The sequence below is a fragment of the Pristiophorus japonicus genome, chromosome 9, assembly GCF_044704955.1.
Source record: "Pristiophorus japonicus isolate sPriJap1 chromosome 9, sPriJap1.hap1, whole genome shotgun sequence".
NCBI lineage: Eukaryota > Metazoa > Chordata > Chondrichthyes > Pristiophoridae > Pristiophorus > Pristiophorus japonicus.
The window spans coordinates 141,976,615-141,994,210 of record NC_091985.1 but is presented as its reverse complement, the minus strand read 5'-3'; the positions used below and the strand labels follow the sequence as shown (position 1 = coordinate 141,994,210).

At 43.6% G+C, this 17,596-nt stretch overlaps 1 protein-coding gene across 2 annotated transcripts in view; it reads left to right on the top strand.

Moving 5' to 3' along the window:
* The first annotated feature begins 1,397 nt into the window (after positions 1-1,397).
* xrn2 (5'-3' exoribonuclease 2) overlaps positions 1,398-17,596 on the top strand; it is a 106,095-nt gene continuing 89,896 nt past the window's right edge. Inside the window, exons 1-2 of one of the 2 annotated variants that reach the window (XM_070889887.1) lie at positions 1,398-1,615; positions 17,405-17,532. In XM_070889887.1, the coding sequence (XP_070745988.1) occupies positions 1,541-1,615; positions 17,405-17,532 (203 nt within the window). In that variant the 5' untranslated portion in view covers positions 1,398-1,540. The remainder of the gene's footprint in view (positions 1,616-17,404; positions 17,533-17,596) is intronic. The other variant, XM_070889886.1, reaches the window with a different exon arrangement.

The window sequence follows — 17,596 nt, the reverse complement described above, 5'->3', positions numbered from 1 at the left end:
CCTCACCTGGAATATTGTGTTCAGTTTTGGTCTCCTAATCTGAGGAAGGACGTTCTTGCTATTGAGCATGTCCAAGAAGGTTCACAGACTGATTCCCAGGATGGCTGGACTGACATATGAGGAGACACTGGATCAACTGGGCCTTTATTCACTGGAGTTTAGAAGGATGAGAGGGGATCTCATAGAAACATATAAAATTCTGACGGGATTGGACTGGTTAGAAACATAGAAAATAGGTGCAGGAGTAGGCCATTTGGCCCTTTGAGCCTGCACCGCCATTCAATGAGTTCATGGCTGAACATGCAACTTCAGTACCCCATTCCTGCTTTCTCGCCATACCCCTTGATCCCCCTAGTAGTAAGGACTACATCTAACTCCTTTTTGAATATGTTTAGTGAATTGGCCTCAACAACTTCCTGCGGTAGAGAATTTCACAGGTTCACCACTCTCTGGGTGAAGAAGTTTCTCCTCATCTCGGTCCTAAATGAGATTGTCTTAGATGGAGAGTTGTATACCTGATGTACTATCAATAAGGTTCACACTGTGTACATACATGCTGGCACCACTAGAGGGTGCGACTGGTGGAGACCGGGGGTTTCCTGCCCTGGTGGCATCGCCCTGTATAAAAGGCTGCACACCATGCTTACACAGCACTCTGGAGTTTGCAATAAAGGACCAAGGTCACTACAGTTCAAGTACAACACATTGCCTTGTGGAGTAATTCATAAGTACTCTATAGACATAACAAGTACTGCTCTTAAGAGGAAATTTGCAAGCAGCGTACAAGATATCCACACTGTTATACTGGAAGCTTTTGCCTGGATATCCAATTTAGATATTGACACTTGATTTGCTTTGCTACTACCAAACGAAAGAAGAATTACCTCAGCCATGCGCCTTTGCCTCCATGCTTAGTGATAGTTTTTCATCCCTGGTACCATTCTCACAAATCTATTCTGCACCCTCTCTCAGGTCTTGACATGCTTCTTAATAGTGTGGTGCCCAGAATTGGACACAATACTCCAGCTGGGGCCTAGCCAATATTTTTTTAAATAAAGACTTAGCACAACTTCCTGGCTTTTGTGCTCTATTTATAAAGCTGAGGAAGCATCGTGTTCCTTATTTGTGAGTTAGAATGCATTAATATGGTTATTGTTGACTTTTTTTTAAACACACAGCGAGAAACAGAACGTGTTAGAATTGGCATCGGCACGCTGATGCCACGCTCTCCCGGGGGGTTTGGGAGAGCTTGCCTCGCTGCACAGGGGCGGCTGCTGGGTGCGTTGCCCAGATTGCTCGCGCCGCATTCCGCCCGCGACCGGGGCGGCGGGGAATTGTCGGCTTCCCATTGGTGGAGCGGCGCGGACGCGGACCGGGTATCCGGGCTGGGCCCCAGAGTTCCGCGCAGCCCCCTCCCCCCTCGCTGTATCCGGCGGTGCGAGCAGACGGCGAGGGAACGCGCCTTTCGGGCACAGCAGCCGCGACAACAAAAGGAAAAGAAGCTGCCCCCCTCCCACCTCTGATTTCAGTCGCGGACAAGATGGGAGTCCCGGCTTTTTTCCGCTGGTTGAGTCGGAAGTATCCGTCCATCGTGGTGCACTGTGTGGAGGAGAAGGTGCGTGTTGTGCGTGGCGGAGCGGGGGGCCTTGTTTGTCCGACGAGGCCCGGAGCCGGCCAGCGGTGTATATTCCCCCACGCCTGCCGAGCCGGGCTCAGTGCTGGCCAGGCCGATGGTTTTGTTTCCGAGCTCGGTGTGGGAGCCGATCAATCTGAAATCTTCAGGCAGTTTGTGCTTGGGATTTTATTTAAAAAAAATAAAGAGCGCGAGTCACGTGATAACACGGAAGCTAGAGGCTCTAATTTCGTAACCTGTTTTTATACAATCGTTCGCATGGCGGACGTTTACTGAAACGTCTATCAATCCTTCTGTAGGTTTTTGGACTAATTGTTTCAATTGAAAACTCTCATGCATGTTCTGAGTTACTTGCTGCCGTGTTGTGGAGTAATCTTTATCGCGGTGCAGTTTGTGCTCTTCTCTGCCCTCAGTTTTATTGCGGAGGCCTGTTGGCTCACGTTAGAAACTTGGGAGGGTTTCATTTTTTTTGAAAGAAAATTTAAATACGCCAACATCCGGGGACTCAGCATCTATATGCGCGCGACCAGCAGGTAGGCAGTGAATCCCAGTCTGCAATATAACTCGAGTGGGGTTAACTAGACGTGGTACTTTGCAGCTATTGGCCTTGGATTACGAATAGAGGAGAGAAGTTAAGATACATTTCTTTACATGGCACACTATTTGCCACAGGAAATGACTAAAATACTTTCCATGGTATCTTTGAAGGAAAGTTAGATAAATATTTACAGCAGAAGATACAAGGCTGTGGGGAGAGCAGGGCAGTGGGATTGCTCTAGCAAAGATCTAGCACATACACGATGGGTCCAATGACTTTTTATTCGTACCTGGGTGTCACGAGCAAGGCGTCTTAAATCTGAACAAAGTACATAGGTATGAAGGGCGAGTTGGCTAAGGAAGATTAGGTAACTAGATTAAAAGATATGATGGTACATAAGCAATGGCAAACACAAAGAAACAATTTGTAGTTCGCATCAAATATACATTCCCATACGGAATTAAAATCTTGAAGGAAAATTGAACCGACCAGGGCAAACATGGGAAGTTAAAGATAATAGATTAAATAAAGAGGCTTGCAATGTTGCCAAAACGCGTAGTAAGCCTGAGGATTAGCAGGATTTTAGAATTCAACAACTGAGGGCCAAGAAATGGATAGAGGGAGAAAATAGAATGAGTAAACTAGCAAGTGTCATGAAAGCAGATTGTTAAAGCTGCCAAAACTGTAAGCAGTGTAGTAGGACTTACTTTTATACTCCATCCCCCTTGCAATAAAGGCCAGCATTCCATTTACATTCCTGATTACATGCTCTACCTGCATAAGGAGCAGCGTGGAGGCATGCCACTACAAGGTACGGCGCGAGCTGGTGCAGGGAGGCACCGGCAGTGAAGAGTGACGTCAGCAAGGTTCAAGTCGGTGATTGGAGCGTGGGCAGATGCAGCAGGAGCGGCGAGAGACTGTGGAGGGATGTGATCAGGGCCCAGGGGAGGCGTGAGTTCTGGGCCAGGGGCTCGGGGGCAGCACGGGCCAGCCCACACTGCGATTATGTGTGTGCACTCGGTCCTTGCAGCAGAGCAGGTCTCCAGTTATCTTAGGTAATCCTTGCCACTGGACCAAGACCTAGCTCTGTCAAGCCCGTATGATGGCTGGTGTGCAACGGCCACCACACGTTAAAAATCCACGCACAGGCATCTTCCACCATTGAGGATGTAGTTCGGGTTCTTTGTTCGAAACACCTGTGAACTCATCATTTTTTTTGGTGTGGAAGCAAGTCATACTCGTTTCGAGGGACTGCCTATGATGATGAAAGCTGCTATAGGTATGTAAATAGTAAGAAATTAGTGAAAGTAAACGTGGGTCCCTTGCAGGCAGAGATGGGGGAAATTATGGGAAGTGAGGAAATGGCAGACATTAAACAAATACTTTGTATATGTCTTCATGAAAGAAGTCACAAAAACATTCTGGAAATAATGGGGAACCAAAGCTCGAGTGAGAATGAGGTACTGGAGAAATTAATGGGACTAAAAACTGACAAATCCCCTGAACCCAATGGGTTTTAAGACCTAGGGTTTTAAAAGAGGTGGCGAGAGATAGTGGATACATTGGTTTTGATGATCCAGAATTCCCTTGATTCTGGAACGGTCCCTGTGGATTGGAATGTGGAAAATGTAACCCCGCTATTCAAGAAAGGAGGGAGAGATAAAGCAGGGAACTATAGCCCAGTTAGTCTGACATCAGTAGTAGCGAATATATTAGAATCTATTACATAAGAATTAGGAGCAGGAGTAGGCCTTTCGGCCCCTCAAGCCTGCTCTGCCATTCAAAAAGATCATGGCTGATCTTTCTACCTCAAATTCACTTTCCCCATATCCCTTGATTCCCTTAATATTCAAAAATCTATTGATCTCCGTCTTGACTATACTCGAAGACTGAGCCTCCACAGCACTCCGGGGTAGAGAATTCCAGAGATTCACCACCCTGAGTGAAGATGTTTCTCCCCATCTCAGTCCTAAATGCTTCATCCCTGGTTCTAGACTTTATAATTGCAGTAAGATGTCTTTACTCTTGTACTCAAATCCTCTTGTAATAAAGGCCAACATACCATTTTGATTTCTTAATTGCTTGCTGTACCTGCATGTTAACTTTCAGTGATTCGTGTACAAGAACACCCAGGTACCTCTGAACACCAACATTTCCCGAACTCCCACCATTTAAAAAAAAAACTCTGCTTTTCTAATTTTTCCTACCAAAGTGGATAACTTCACATTTCTCCACATTATGGGCCCAATTTTGGCCGTGACTTTTTGGAGTAAGTTTTTTCTGCCGTAAGTTTAAAAAATGCCATTTTCCCCCCAAAATTTGCTCCAGAGTAAGTCAGTTAGGTACGATTTTTTTTGTCAAAAGTGGCCGTTCCCCCACACTTATGCCAGTTTTGGCCATTTATGCCACTTTGTACAGCTAAAACTTACTCCAAATCGACTTAGGTCAGTGTATGTGGCCAGCTCTGAAAAACCTCGCTGGCAGTTAAGAAATTGGCGCAGGTTAGTACATTTAAAGCACCAAGACTTATAAAGCACTGAACAAAGCACAAAAATAAGCATTCAATAACAAATAAAAAATAGAAGGAAGCTGAGGGTCTGCACCAAAACTTACAAAGCACTAAACAAACCACAAAAAGTAATAATCAATAACAAATAAAAAAAATATGCCAGGATCAAGTTTTTTTTAAAAAAAAGTCCCCCCCCACCCCTGCCCAAATCAAAACTCTCAAGCACAACCATCAATAAATAAAACCTGAAGTTCGACCTCGGCCCAGGAACTCAGTGAGCCGGCTGGCCGGTGCGGTCGGCCATTTGACCGGGGGATAGGGTGCGACGAAATCGGGGCATCCCTTCGGCCGGGGATAGGGTGTGATGAGATCGGGGCATTCCTTTGGCCGGGGATCGGGGATCGGGGCTGCGAGCTTCAGGTCCTGCTTACAGCCTGCAGGACACGCTGGGAGGGCAGGAACATGCGCGCAGACTTCACTGTGCATGCGCATAGCTGTCGGCAGTGCTTTCTGCGCTGGCCTGTTGCTCTGCCCCTCACTTCACAATGCACGCCACACTGGAGCTGCGGGCACTCGGAAGAGCGGCCAAGATGGGGCGACTTTTTTCCGGCACCGTTTCCAGCGCACAAAGTGCGCCGAAAAAAGGGATTGGGCAAAATTGAACCCAATATTCCATTTGCTATGTTCTTGCCCACTCGCCTTAGCTTGTCTATATCCCCTTGAAGCCTCTTTGAATCCTCATAACTTGCATTCCCGCCTAGCTTTGCATATATTACATATGGTCCCTCATCCAAATCATTGAGATTATGAATAGCTGGGGCCCAAGCAGCAATCCTTGCCGCACCCCATTAGTAACAGTCTGCCAACCGGAAAATGACCCAGTTATTCCTACTTCTGTTTTCTGTTGGTTAACAAATCTTCAATCCATGCTAGTATATTACCCCCAATCCCATGAGCCCTAATTTTGTGCAATAACCTATTGTGTTGCACCTTATCAAATGCCTTCTGAAAATCCAAATACAACACATCCACTGGTTTCACCTTGTATATTCTACTATTTACAACCTCTAAGAACATAAGAAATAGGAGTCGGCCATTTGGGCCCTTGAGCCTGCTCTGCCATTCAATAAGATCATGGCTGATATGATCATGAACTCAGCTCCACTTCCCTGCCCGCTCCCCTTGAATAGATTTGTCAAGCGTAATTCATAAGAACATAAGAATTAGGAACAGGAGTAGGCCATCTAGCCCCTCGAGCCTGCTCCGCCATTCAACAAGATCATGGCTGATCTGGCCGTGGACTCAGCTCCACTTAACCGCCCGCTCCCCATAACCCTCAATTCCCTTATTGGTTAAAAATCTATCTATCTGTGATTTGAATACATTCAATGAGCTAGCCTCAACTGCTTCCTTTGGTAGAGAATTCCACAGATTCACAACCCTCTGGGAGAAGAAATTCCTTCTCAACTCGGTTTTAAATTAGCTCCCCTGTATTTTGAGGTTGTGCCCCCTAGTTCTAGTCTCCCCGACCAGTGGAAACAACCTCTCTGCCTCTATCTTATCTATCCCTTTCATTATTTTAAATGTTTCTATAAGATCACCCCTCATCCTTCTGAACTCCAACGAGTAAAGACCCAGTCTACTCAATCTATCATCATAAGGTAACCCCCTCATCTCCGGAATCAGCCTAGTGAATCGTCTCTGTATCCCCTCCAAGGCTAGTATATCCTTTCTTAAGTAAGGTGACCAAAACTGCACGCAGTACTCCAGGTGCGGCCTCACCAATACCCTGTACAGTTGCAGCAGGACCTCCCTGCTTTTGTACTCCATCCCTCTCGCAATGAAGGCCAACATTCCATTTGCCTTCCTGATTACCTGCTGTACCTGCAAACTAACTTTTTGGGATTCATGCACAAGGACTCTCGGGTCCCTCTGCACCGCAGCATCTTGTAATTTCTCCCCATTCAAATAATATTCCCTTTTACTCTTTTTTTTTTTTTCCCCCAAGGTGGATGACCTCACACTTTCCGACATTGTATTCCATCTGCCAAACCTTAGCCCATTCACTTAACCTATCTAAATCTCTTTGCAGCCTCTCTGTGTCCTCTACACAACCCGCTTTCCCATTAATCTTTGTGTCATCTGCAAATGTTGTTACACTACACTCTGTCCCCTCTTCCAGGTCATCTATGTGTATTGTAAACAGTTGTGGTCCCAGCACCGATCCCTGTGGCACATCACTAACCACCGATTTCCAACCCGAAAAGGACCCATTTATCCCGACTCTCTGCCTTCTGTTAGCCAGCCAATTCTCGATCCATGCTAATACATTTCCTCTGACTCCGGGTACCTTTATCTTCTGCAGTAACCTTTTGTGTGGCACCTTATCGAATGCCTTTGGAAATCTAAATACACCACATCCATCGGTACACCTCTATCCACCATGCTCGTTATATCCTCAAATAATTCCAGTAAATTAGTTAAGCATGATTTCCCCTTCATGAATCCATGTTGCGTCTGCTTCATTGCACTATTCCTAGCTAGATATCCCGCTATTTCTTCCTTAATGATAGCTTCCCCTTGCACAAATCCATGTTGACTGCCCAATCCTATTATTTTAGAAGTACCCTGTTACCACATCCTTAATAATAGATTCTGGCATTTTCCCTACTACTGTCGTCAGGCTAACTGGTCTGTAGCTCCCCTTTTTCTCTGCTTTTTTAAATAGAGGGGTTACATTAGCTACCTTCCAATCTGAAGGAACCATTCTAGAATCTGTAATGTTGGAAGATGACAACCAATGCATCCAATGTCTCTATAGCCACCTCTTTCAAAACCCTAGGATGTAGGCCACCTGGTCCAGGGGATTTATCGGCTTTCAGTCCCATTAATTTCTCCAGTACTGTTTTTTTTTACTAATATAGGTGCAATGTTCGGAATTCTGAAAACCGGACATTCTGGCGAGGATTAGCGGGCGGCGAGTTCTGAAATCCGGCAAAACCAGAAATCTGGCACGGATTCGGTCCATGGTGAGGCTCGAAATCCGGCAAAACCCGAAATTGGGCACGGATTCGGAACGTAGTGAGGTCTGAAATCCAGCATAATCTGGATTTCCGACTATTGATGCAGAAATCCCGGTTTCTCTCTTCCCGTGGGTGTTCAACTAAAAAATAGGAGAAAAGATGTGCATCTACCTTTTGGTCGAACACTCACCAAAGATCCCAGTCCTGAGGCCTCCTCTTGCGCAACGGAGACACATTCATGTTGTGACGTCCGCAGGAGTCACGTGGGCCTGGACACCCAATCATGGGTAAGTATTTTCTCATTCATAGTAATAGGAGTTTTGTAAGTCCGAAACTCCTATTACTATGAATGAGAAACACACCCAAACACTACATCAAAAATCAAAATATCACCTCAAGTACATTATAGAAATTAAAATTGATGGAAAAGTTTTTGAAAAAAAAATTTGACGATTTAAAAAAAAAGTTTTAATGGTTTACCTGAGTGGGCAAGGTTTTTAACAATGTATTTTAAAATTTTATTTTAATGTTTTTGATATGTTGTTAGCCTACTTTTATCAGTGTAAGAGTTTATGTACCTGCTTTTACCAAGCGCAAGAGTTTTAAGGACATTCGCAGGGCAAGAGATGGGCAAATAGCTCAATCTCTGCCGTGGGATGTCCTTCTCCCTGAGATGCGGCCATCTGTCAAGTCAGAAACATGACCGATCGGAAAAGCTGGTTTTCGGCGTATGTGCATTGCGCACCGAAAACCAGCTTTTCCGATGCCTCCCTGGAGCCGAATACACTCCATACGATCCCGGGGAGGCTGGAATTTCAGGGCCATTAATTTTCTTGTCTGAAATCTGGAAAAAAACAAACACTGGCATGGGCTCCATCCCGAGGATTCCGGATTTCAGACGTTGTACCTGTACTCATTTTTTGGGGTTCCTCATTCTCGCTAGAGCCTTGGTGCTCCACTATTTCTGGGAGGTTTTTTGTGTCTTCCATGAAGACGCACAAAATATTTGTTTGATTTTTCTCTGCCATTTCCTTATTCCCCATTATAAGTTCTCTTGTCTCAGCCTGTAAGGGACTCACGTTTACTTTCGCTAATCTTTTCCTTTTTACATACCTTTATAGAAGCTTTTACTGCCTGTTTTTATGTGTCTCACCAGTTTATGCTCGTATTCTATTTTCCCTTTTAAAATTTCTTGGTCCTCCTTTGTTGAATTCTAAAATCCTCCCAATCCTCAGGCTTACTGCTCTTTTTGGCAACATTATAAGCCTCTTCCTCTTTGACCTAATATTATCTTTAACTTCTCGTTAGCCACAGTTGGTCCACTTTTCCGGTAGGGTTTTTGTGCCTTAAAGGAATGTATTTTTGTTGTAAATTATGTATTCATTCTTTAAATGCTGGTCATTGCTTGTCGACTGTCCTACCTTTTTAATGTAGTTTCCCAATCTACCTTAGCCAAATTTCCCCTCATATCTACGTAGTTTCCTTTGTTTAGATTGAAGACCCTAGTTTCAGATTTAACTAAATCACTTTCAGATCTAGAAAACCATCTTGAAAACATTCCATGAATTAGTCCTCTACACTATTACTGCATATTTGGTTTGCCCAGTCTATGTAGATTAAAGTTCCCTATGATTACTGTATTACCCTTGTTACATGCACCTCTAATTTCCTGATTTATACTATTAGGGATGTGGTAGCAGAGCAATTGGAAAATCATATGATTGGGCAATAGTGTTTGACAAATGTTTTTTTGAGGTTGTAACTAGCAGGGTAGATAAGGGGGAACCAGTGGATGTAGTGTATTTGGATTTTCAGAGAGAATTTAATCAGGTGCCATGCAAGAGCCTTATTAGGGCTTGATGATTGGTTAACCGACAGAAAGCAGAGACTGGAAATAAAGTGGACATTTTTGGGTTAGCAGGGTATAACTAGTGGGGTACTGCAAGGATCAGCGTTTGGGCATCAGCTATTTAGTCTACATCAGTGATTTTAGATGAGGGGATGGAGTATAATGTATCTTAAGTTTAATGACGATAAAAAGCTAGGTGGGAAAGTAAGTTGTGAGGAGGATGCAAAGAGGCTGCAGAGGGATATAGACAGGTTAAGTGAGTAGGCAAGAACATGGCAGATGTGAAGAAATGTGAGTTATCCACTTTTTGGTGGAATAAACAAAAGCAGAATATGTTTTAAATGGTCAGAGATTGGGAAATGTTGGTATTCAGAGGGACAGGGGTGTCCTTGTACACATAAAGTTAACATGCAGGTACAGCAAGCAATTAAGAAATGGTATGTTAGTCTTTATTACAAAAGGATTGGAGTATAAGATTAAAGGGGGCTGAAATTCAGGTGTACCAGAAAGCTGGCTCACCTATGAGTTTTGGATTGGTATTTAGCGCTGGAACTCCTGGTACGGTAAGTAGATCCATTTTCAGGACTTTAAAAAAATGTCGAAGTCCTACAGGAAACGGATCATAATGGGGCGGGCCTTCGACTCAAAGCCAGGCTGACTGGCTGAAAATGGGTCGGTCGGGGTCTCCGCCGCTGTCAATCAGTGGAGGAGTCGTGGTGACGTTACAACGCATAAAGAAGTCTTACTGCAATTATGTAGGACCCTGGTGAAACCATACCTGGAGAACAGTGTACAATTTTGATACTTGCCTTGTCGTTGAGTATATTCCAGACCGAGGTCGATAGATTTTTGGATAAGAAGGGAACGGAGAGATATGGGATATTACAGGAAGGTGGAGTAGAGGTTGGAAATCAGCCATGATCTTGAATGGTAGAGCAGGCTCGAATGGCCTATTCCCAATGTCCCCTACCGTTCACCTCTGCTGGTCCTGCGCAGCTTGGGACCAGTTTTTTCAGTGTAAAGTTTTGTTTGTGTGCAAAACTGTGAATTGGCCACACTGCCCCTTAAAGGGGCCACGCACCTAAAAACAGAGGGAATATTGCCATTCCTATTATGTTAACCTCGCGTTCTATGGATAACCAATATTTGACAATATGAAGTAAGTCAGTGATTGAATGCGATAGCTCTGGCCATTTAAACAGTTAACCATAGACTTCCTATTCTCACTAGCTCGAGTTATCAATTTACATTTGTAATCTACAAACTTGAAATGTGTTGGTTTTCATGTTTAATTTATGATTTACTAGCAGAAATCCGCAAAACATTTAGGCCTCACCGGGTCTGTACGGACCATGGCAAAGCCTCTCAAAAGCTGGTTTTCGGCGCGCGATGCACATACGCCGAAAACCAGCCATTCCGATCTGTCAAAATTAATTTTGACAGATCCTCCGCATCCCCGCAGGAAGAACATTCGCGCTGGCGAGATTGGGCTATTTGTCCATTTCTTGACCAGCGAATAGCCTTAAAACTTTTATACCTGGTAAAAAGCAGGCGCATAGCCTACTTTTACCAGCACAAGAGTTTTAAAATGCACAAAAATAAAATTTAAACACATTTTTAGAGTGGGGGCCATGTCCATTAAGGTCAGTTTATTTTGGACCATATTAAGACATAAAAAAAGAAATCCAAAAACTATATTTTTTATAAAACATTTGATTAACTTTAATTTCAATTGGTTTTAGAATTGTGTTTTTTTTTGTTTGTCGTGTTTGGGTGTTACGGAGTTCCCATTGCTATCAATGAGAATACTGTACCGTGATTGGTTGTCCAGGCCCACGTGACTCCAGCTTCTCAATGTGTATTGAAGACGTGGACGTGCTCTGATGTGCGGGAAGAGAAGGCCTCCCGCCGCAATCTAGTATATAGTATTCGGCAGTCCCTGGTATCGAGGATGACCTGCTTCCACACCAAAAAGGGATGAGTTCACAGGTGTTTCAATGAGGGACCTGACATTCTTAGGTCCTGAACTACGTATTGAAGAGTGGAAGATGCCCGTGCGTGGATTCTTTTAACGTAGGGTGGCAATTGCACACCAGCCACCACATGGGCTTGATCGAGCTAGGTCTTGATCCAGTGGCAAGGATTAACCAAGACGACTGGAGACCAAGCTCTGCTGCACAGACCTAATGTGCACACATGCTCCTACTATCCATAGATCACAGTGTGGGCTGGCCCTCGCCGCTCCTGGGGCACTGGGCCCTCGCCGCCCCTGGGGCACTGGGCCCTCGCTGCCCTGGGCCCAAGCAAAAATGCAGCAGTCAGTAACAGGACATTAATTAGTCTCCTCTTATCTGGGGGACATCAAATATCGATATAGTTATTTGAATCTAAGTGCAGTGAATTTGCAATCGAAGGCACCTCCGAGGACCACCAGGCATTTTAGCAAAAGATTCTTGGGTCGGAGGCGTTCGTCCGAAGGAAGCCTCTGACCAGAATTTCAGGGCCAATATTTTTATTGCAGTAGAACTTGTTTAGACTAATATCATTATCTTCGTCTACAGAATCAACAACACTGATGCTCTCCCTCCCTTTCCCCCACCCCCGCACCCCTCTTCCTCCGCCCCTGACGGTGGACCTTGATCACCCATTGGCTGGTGCAACTGTCACTCAGTCCAGACCACATGCTCCCGTCCCAGGACAGACTAAAACTGACGTATTAATCACCCTTACGCTGATGAAAGGAGGCCTTGTGCCTGGGCAATACCACAACTCTGCGCTAGCGCTACTGATTTTACTTTTGGTTCTTATCGCAATCTGTCGAGACGTACCGTTACAGATCGCAAGTTTCAGGTTTCACGCGTGCAGGGCTTTCAGATGGATTACACGCCACTATGGAGACTGCAATTTCTGCTTCAATGTGTTTTTCTGTTGAAAACTATCCATTATGTCCATGGGTTATGATTAGCCTCTCATCCGTCTCTAGCAATAACTAACACCACCAAAAGAGATGATCTGGTCATTTACCTCAGTGCTGTTTGTGGGATTTTTGAGTGCAAGTTGTTGCACTTCCCCACATTACAACAGTGACTACACTTGAAGATATGTTTCATTGGTTGCGGAGAATTTTGGGAATCCCTGAGGTTGTGAAAGGTGCTCTAAATTTTTCCCTTGCAAGTTTTAAAATGGCGCTCAGTTGGTTTTGCTAGCGATTAGAAGTTGCTGCTTGTTTAAAATCAGTTTATTGAAATAGAGCAACTGGAGCTAATGATGGCACAGGCATGGTGGGCTGAATGGTCTGCTTTACGCTGTGATTCTGTGACTTGGCAGGAGTTCAATGTAGATGCAATCAAATGTTGTTTAAACAGTATGGGGAACATTGCTTTACAGCGTTAAGTAACCATAGAATTTTCAAGCACAGGAGGCCACCCCGCGTGTCTCTGCCAGCTCTTTGAAAGAGCTGTCCAATTTAGTACCACACCAGTATTGGACGTATTATCTATTATAGTGCAGAATCAGATAATTGTAAGTGCAACACATGCTGGGCTGTCCAGTTGGTTTAATTAACTGGTTGATTTGGAAAATTAAATCAGACAAGGCGGCTGATGGTATTATCAATTTAAATGTGCAGAAAATTGTCCTATCTATCAAATATCTGTGAATATAGTTTTGGGTGTTTGGTTAAGTCTATTAACAGAGAAATATTTATTTATTAGTTGAAACTTAACTTTTAATATTTCCTGTTCCATTGTATATATTTTTGGCTACATAACAGTTAATGCACTTCAAAGTAGTTTTGTACGTGAAGCATTTTGAGACGTGACCAGGCTCTCTGCATGTCTTTTCTTCCCGCTGGGACAGTTTGCTGTCATCTGTGTATACAATATGTTACTTTATATTGTACTTAGTTCCTGTAACATGTTTTCTGTTGAACTTTGTTATCCTCCTATGCCTCTTAGGCCAATTACAGTAACTTTCATTCCTCCAGCTCGATGTACTCGCCCATCCCATGTGATTGATTCCTAACCCTGCTCCTTTTCCTGACTTTCATTTTCTCGAGCTATAGCGAACCACAGGAGTAAATTATTCCCTATAATACACTCAAAAGTCTTGCATATAGCACAATCATGTACAATACTTTCTCCATCATTGTGTTGGCACCATTCCTGTTATAAAATGGAACTGTTAGCAATGACACAGTAAAACTAGTAAACTGACAAAAAGAGCAGTTGCAATTTAGATATCAACATTGGAAAGTTTAAACTTTTTAAACAATGATTATTACAATTCTACCCTGCTGTGTGTGGCTGCCTTAAACTGTTGTAAACTTTCTCCAACAAAATTAGTTCCACAATGTCTCCAACAACATAACTGATCTGTCAAATCAAAACACGACAAGGGTCCCCATCTGTAATCTGTAAGTGTTAGCTGTGGTTCAGTTGGTAGCATGCTTGCCTCGGAGTTGGAAGGTTGTGGTGTTAAGTCACACGCTAGAGACTTGAGCAAAAAATTTAGGCTGACACTTCAGTGCAGTACTGAGGGAATGCTGTGCCGTCTTTCAGATGAGATGTTAAACTGAGGCCCTGCCTGCCCTTTCAGGTGCATGTAAAAGATCCCATGGCACTATTTTGAAGAAGACCAGGGAAGTTCTTCCTGGTGTCCTGACTAATATTTATCATTCAACCAACATCACTAAAACAGTCCTATATCTCATTTCTGTTTGTGGGACCTTGTATGGTAATTGGCTGCCGTGTTTCCTGCATTGCAACAGTACAAAAGTACTTCAAAAACCACTTTGAGATATCTTGAAGTCGTGAAATGCAAGTTCTTTGAGTCCCACATTCATTTTAAGAATGCAGAGCAATCGCATCATTTAAGTTTGAACTGACAGATACTTGCATTTTATTTTAGATGGTATTGTGACCTGTTATAATAACTCATTCTCTGACTTGTGAACAGCAGTGTGGGGGATTTACTGACCCTTCTCTTGGACTTGATTGTGGGAAAAGTTACTCCACTTGCATAGGAACAGGAGTCGGCCATTCAGCCCCTCGAGCCTATTCCACTATTCAGTTAGCTCTTGGCTGATCTGCATCTTAACTCCACCTTCGATCCATATCCCTTGATATCTTTGCATAATAAATCCATCAATCTCAGTTTTTAAATTTTCAATTTAATTAGCCTCACCAGCTTTGAGAGAGAGCGAGTTCCAGATTTCCACGAGCCTTTGTGTGAAGTGCTTTCTAGCATCACCCCTGAACGGCCTAGCTCTAATTTTAAGGTTATGTCGTCTTGTTTTGGACTACTACCAGAGGAAATAGTTTTTCTCTCTCCAGCCTATCAAATCCTTTAAAAACATTTCCATTAAATTACCCGTTAATCTTCTAATACAAGCCTAATCTATGCAAACTGTCCTCCATAATTTAACCTGTTTAGCTCCTGTATCAAACTGGTGAATCTGTGCTGCACCCCCCTGCCAAGGCCACTATATCCTTTCTGATGTGAGGTGCCCAGAAGTGAACGCTACTCTAAATGGGGTCTAACTAGAGCTTTATATGAAAGAAAGACTTGCATTTATATAACGCCTTTCAAGACCACCGGATGTCTCCAAGTGCTTTACAGCCAATGAAGTACTTTTGGAGTGTAGTCACTGTTGCAATGTGGGAACTGTAACATAACTTTCACCATTCATCAGAATCCTGACTAAAGATCAGCAACCTGAAACGTTAACTCTGTTTAAGAACAAGAATTAGGAGCTGGATGAGGCCATACAGCCCTTTGAGCCTGCTCCACCATTCAATAAGATCATGGCTGATCTTCGACCTCAACTCCACTTTCCACAGATGTTGCCTAACCTGCTGAGTATTTCCAGCATTTTCTGTTTTTATTTCCCTTTGTAACTTCCTGCTCCCATCTACACGTTTTACTGTGCCACCTAACTTGTCGTCGTCAGTGAATTTGGATATCTGACTTCTGGCGCACTTTTTTTATAAGGACATTTCTTGCGGGTGATTGGCCTGGACGCACTTTTTAAAAAAAAAATAACTTTTTTTGTAAAAGTCAGTCACTTGGAATGCACAGAGGAGCTTCCTCCCGAGCACAAAGTACCTTATTAACCTAGAACTTAAAAAAAAATAAGATTAGCAATCATTTTCTTTTTTAAAAAAAAAGGCCAGACTTTTACTCCCAGTTTCTGACCTGCAGCCTGAAGAGCGGTTAAACTCTTGACTGTTGTCACACTGCACTAGTCATTCATTCATCTGAGGCTCTCTTTATATTTTGCAAACAATTACTTCATGGGAGAGAGCTCCACCTCACCAGTGGAGTAACATGCCACAATGCTATTGTTGTGATAAGACTTCCATCTGACTTCGTATAAGCAAAACTACAGAGAATCACTCGTTAAAAATGAAGTTGAGAAAGTATGGGGGTGATTTTAATGAAAAGTGTGATCAGTTCAGTGTGGACCAAGGTGGATGGAAAGCTGTTCGGCCCTCTAGCACGAGGCCCACAAGAATTTAACTCTCGCGTCATAATTGGGAAATGTTGCATTACTGGACTAGTAGTCCAGGCCTGGTCTAATGAGCCAGAGATGCGAGTTCAAATTCCATCATGGCAGCTGGGGAATTTAAATTCAGTTAATTAAATAAATCTGGAATTAAAAAGTCATTCTCGTGATAGTGACCATGAAGCTATTGGATTGTCATTAAAAACCCATCTGGTTCACTAATGTTCTTTTTAAGGAAGGAACTCTGCCGTCCTTGCCTGGTCTGGCCTTATGTGACTCCAGACCCACAGCAATGTGGTTGACTCTTAACGGCCCTCTGAAATGGCCTTGCAAACCACCGGGTTGTAACAAACCGCTACGAAAAGCAATAATAAAACTGGACGAACCATCTGGCATTAACCAAAGCTTCGGACATGAAAAAGGCAAACCCAGTCCAGTCGACCCTGCAAAGTCCTCCCTAACATCTTGAGGACTAATTCCAAAATTGGGAGAGCTGTCCCACAGACATGTCAAGAAACAACCTGACGTAGTCATACTCTCAGAATCGTATCTTTCTGCCAATGTCCCAGACTCCTCCATCATCATCCCTGGGTATGTCCTGTCGCACCGGCAGGACAGATTCACCAGAGGTATAGAGTCAGGAGGGAGTGGCCCTGGGAGTCCTCAACATTGACTCCGTACTCCATGAAGTTTCATGATTTCAAGTCAAGCATGGGCAAGGAAACCTCTTGATTACCACCTACCGCCCTCCCTCAGCTGACAGATCAGTACTCCTCCATGTTGAACATCACTTGGAAGAAGCACTGAGGGTGTCAAGAGCCCTGGCCCACAAGAAAACAAAACATCTTTTAAAGAAACTTAAACTTCTGGGCTGCTTCTGTTCTGGCTCCACTTCCTGAGAGTTGGCCTCACTGAGTACATACACACCCTGATGATGTAATCAAGCCTAATCTGCATATTTAAAGCGACATGCTCAGAATGCTAATAACAGATTAATGTCAGGACCTGTAGGTGTAAGTCATGCTGGCCATTTTAACTGCCCGTCTGTTTTCTGACCAGTGGGTGGGGTTAAAATTCCATCCTCTATTCCAGTGGACTGTCTGGGAACTTTTTGAGCCTAATTTCACAGCGACTGCAATTGTATCACAGCAACAACCAAGCTCAAGTGGTGTGCGAATACTTGTGAAGATAGCCTGTCATCTCTTGCTTGTGTACTTTGGTTGCCTTTGCACCAGTTGAGTCTCTGTTGATGTGAAGTCGAAATTTAGATTTTAGCAGTTTTTCCTATATTAAGTTTTACGGGATAGTGTATGTATTTATAACTTTTCTGTATTCAACCTTGTGCAGGGTAAAGAAGTCAATGGAGTTACAGCGCCCGTAGACGGCAGCAAGCCTAATCCGAATGAAGTGGAGTTTGATAATCTGTACTTGGACATGAACGGCATTATTCATCCATGCACACATCCTGAAAACAAGTATTATTTCTCTTACAATAACTTTTCTGCCTCTGTCAATTTGTACAAAATTCTGATTCTTATT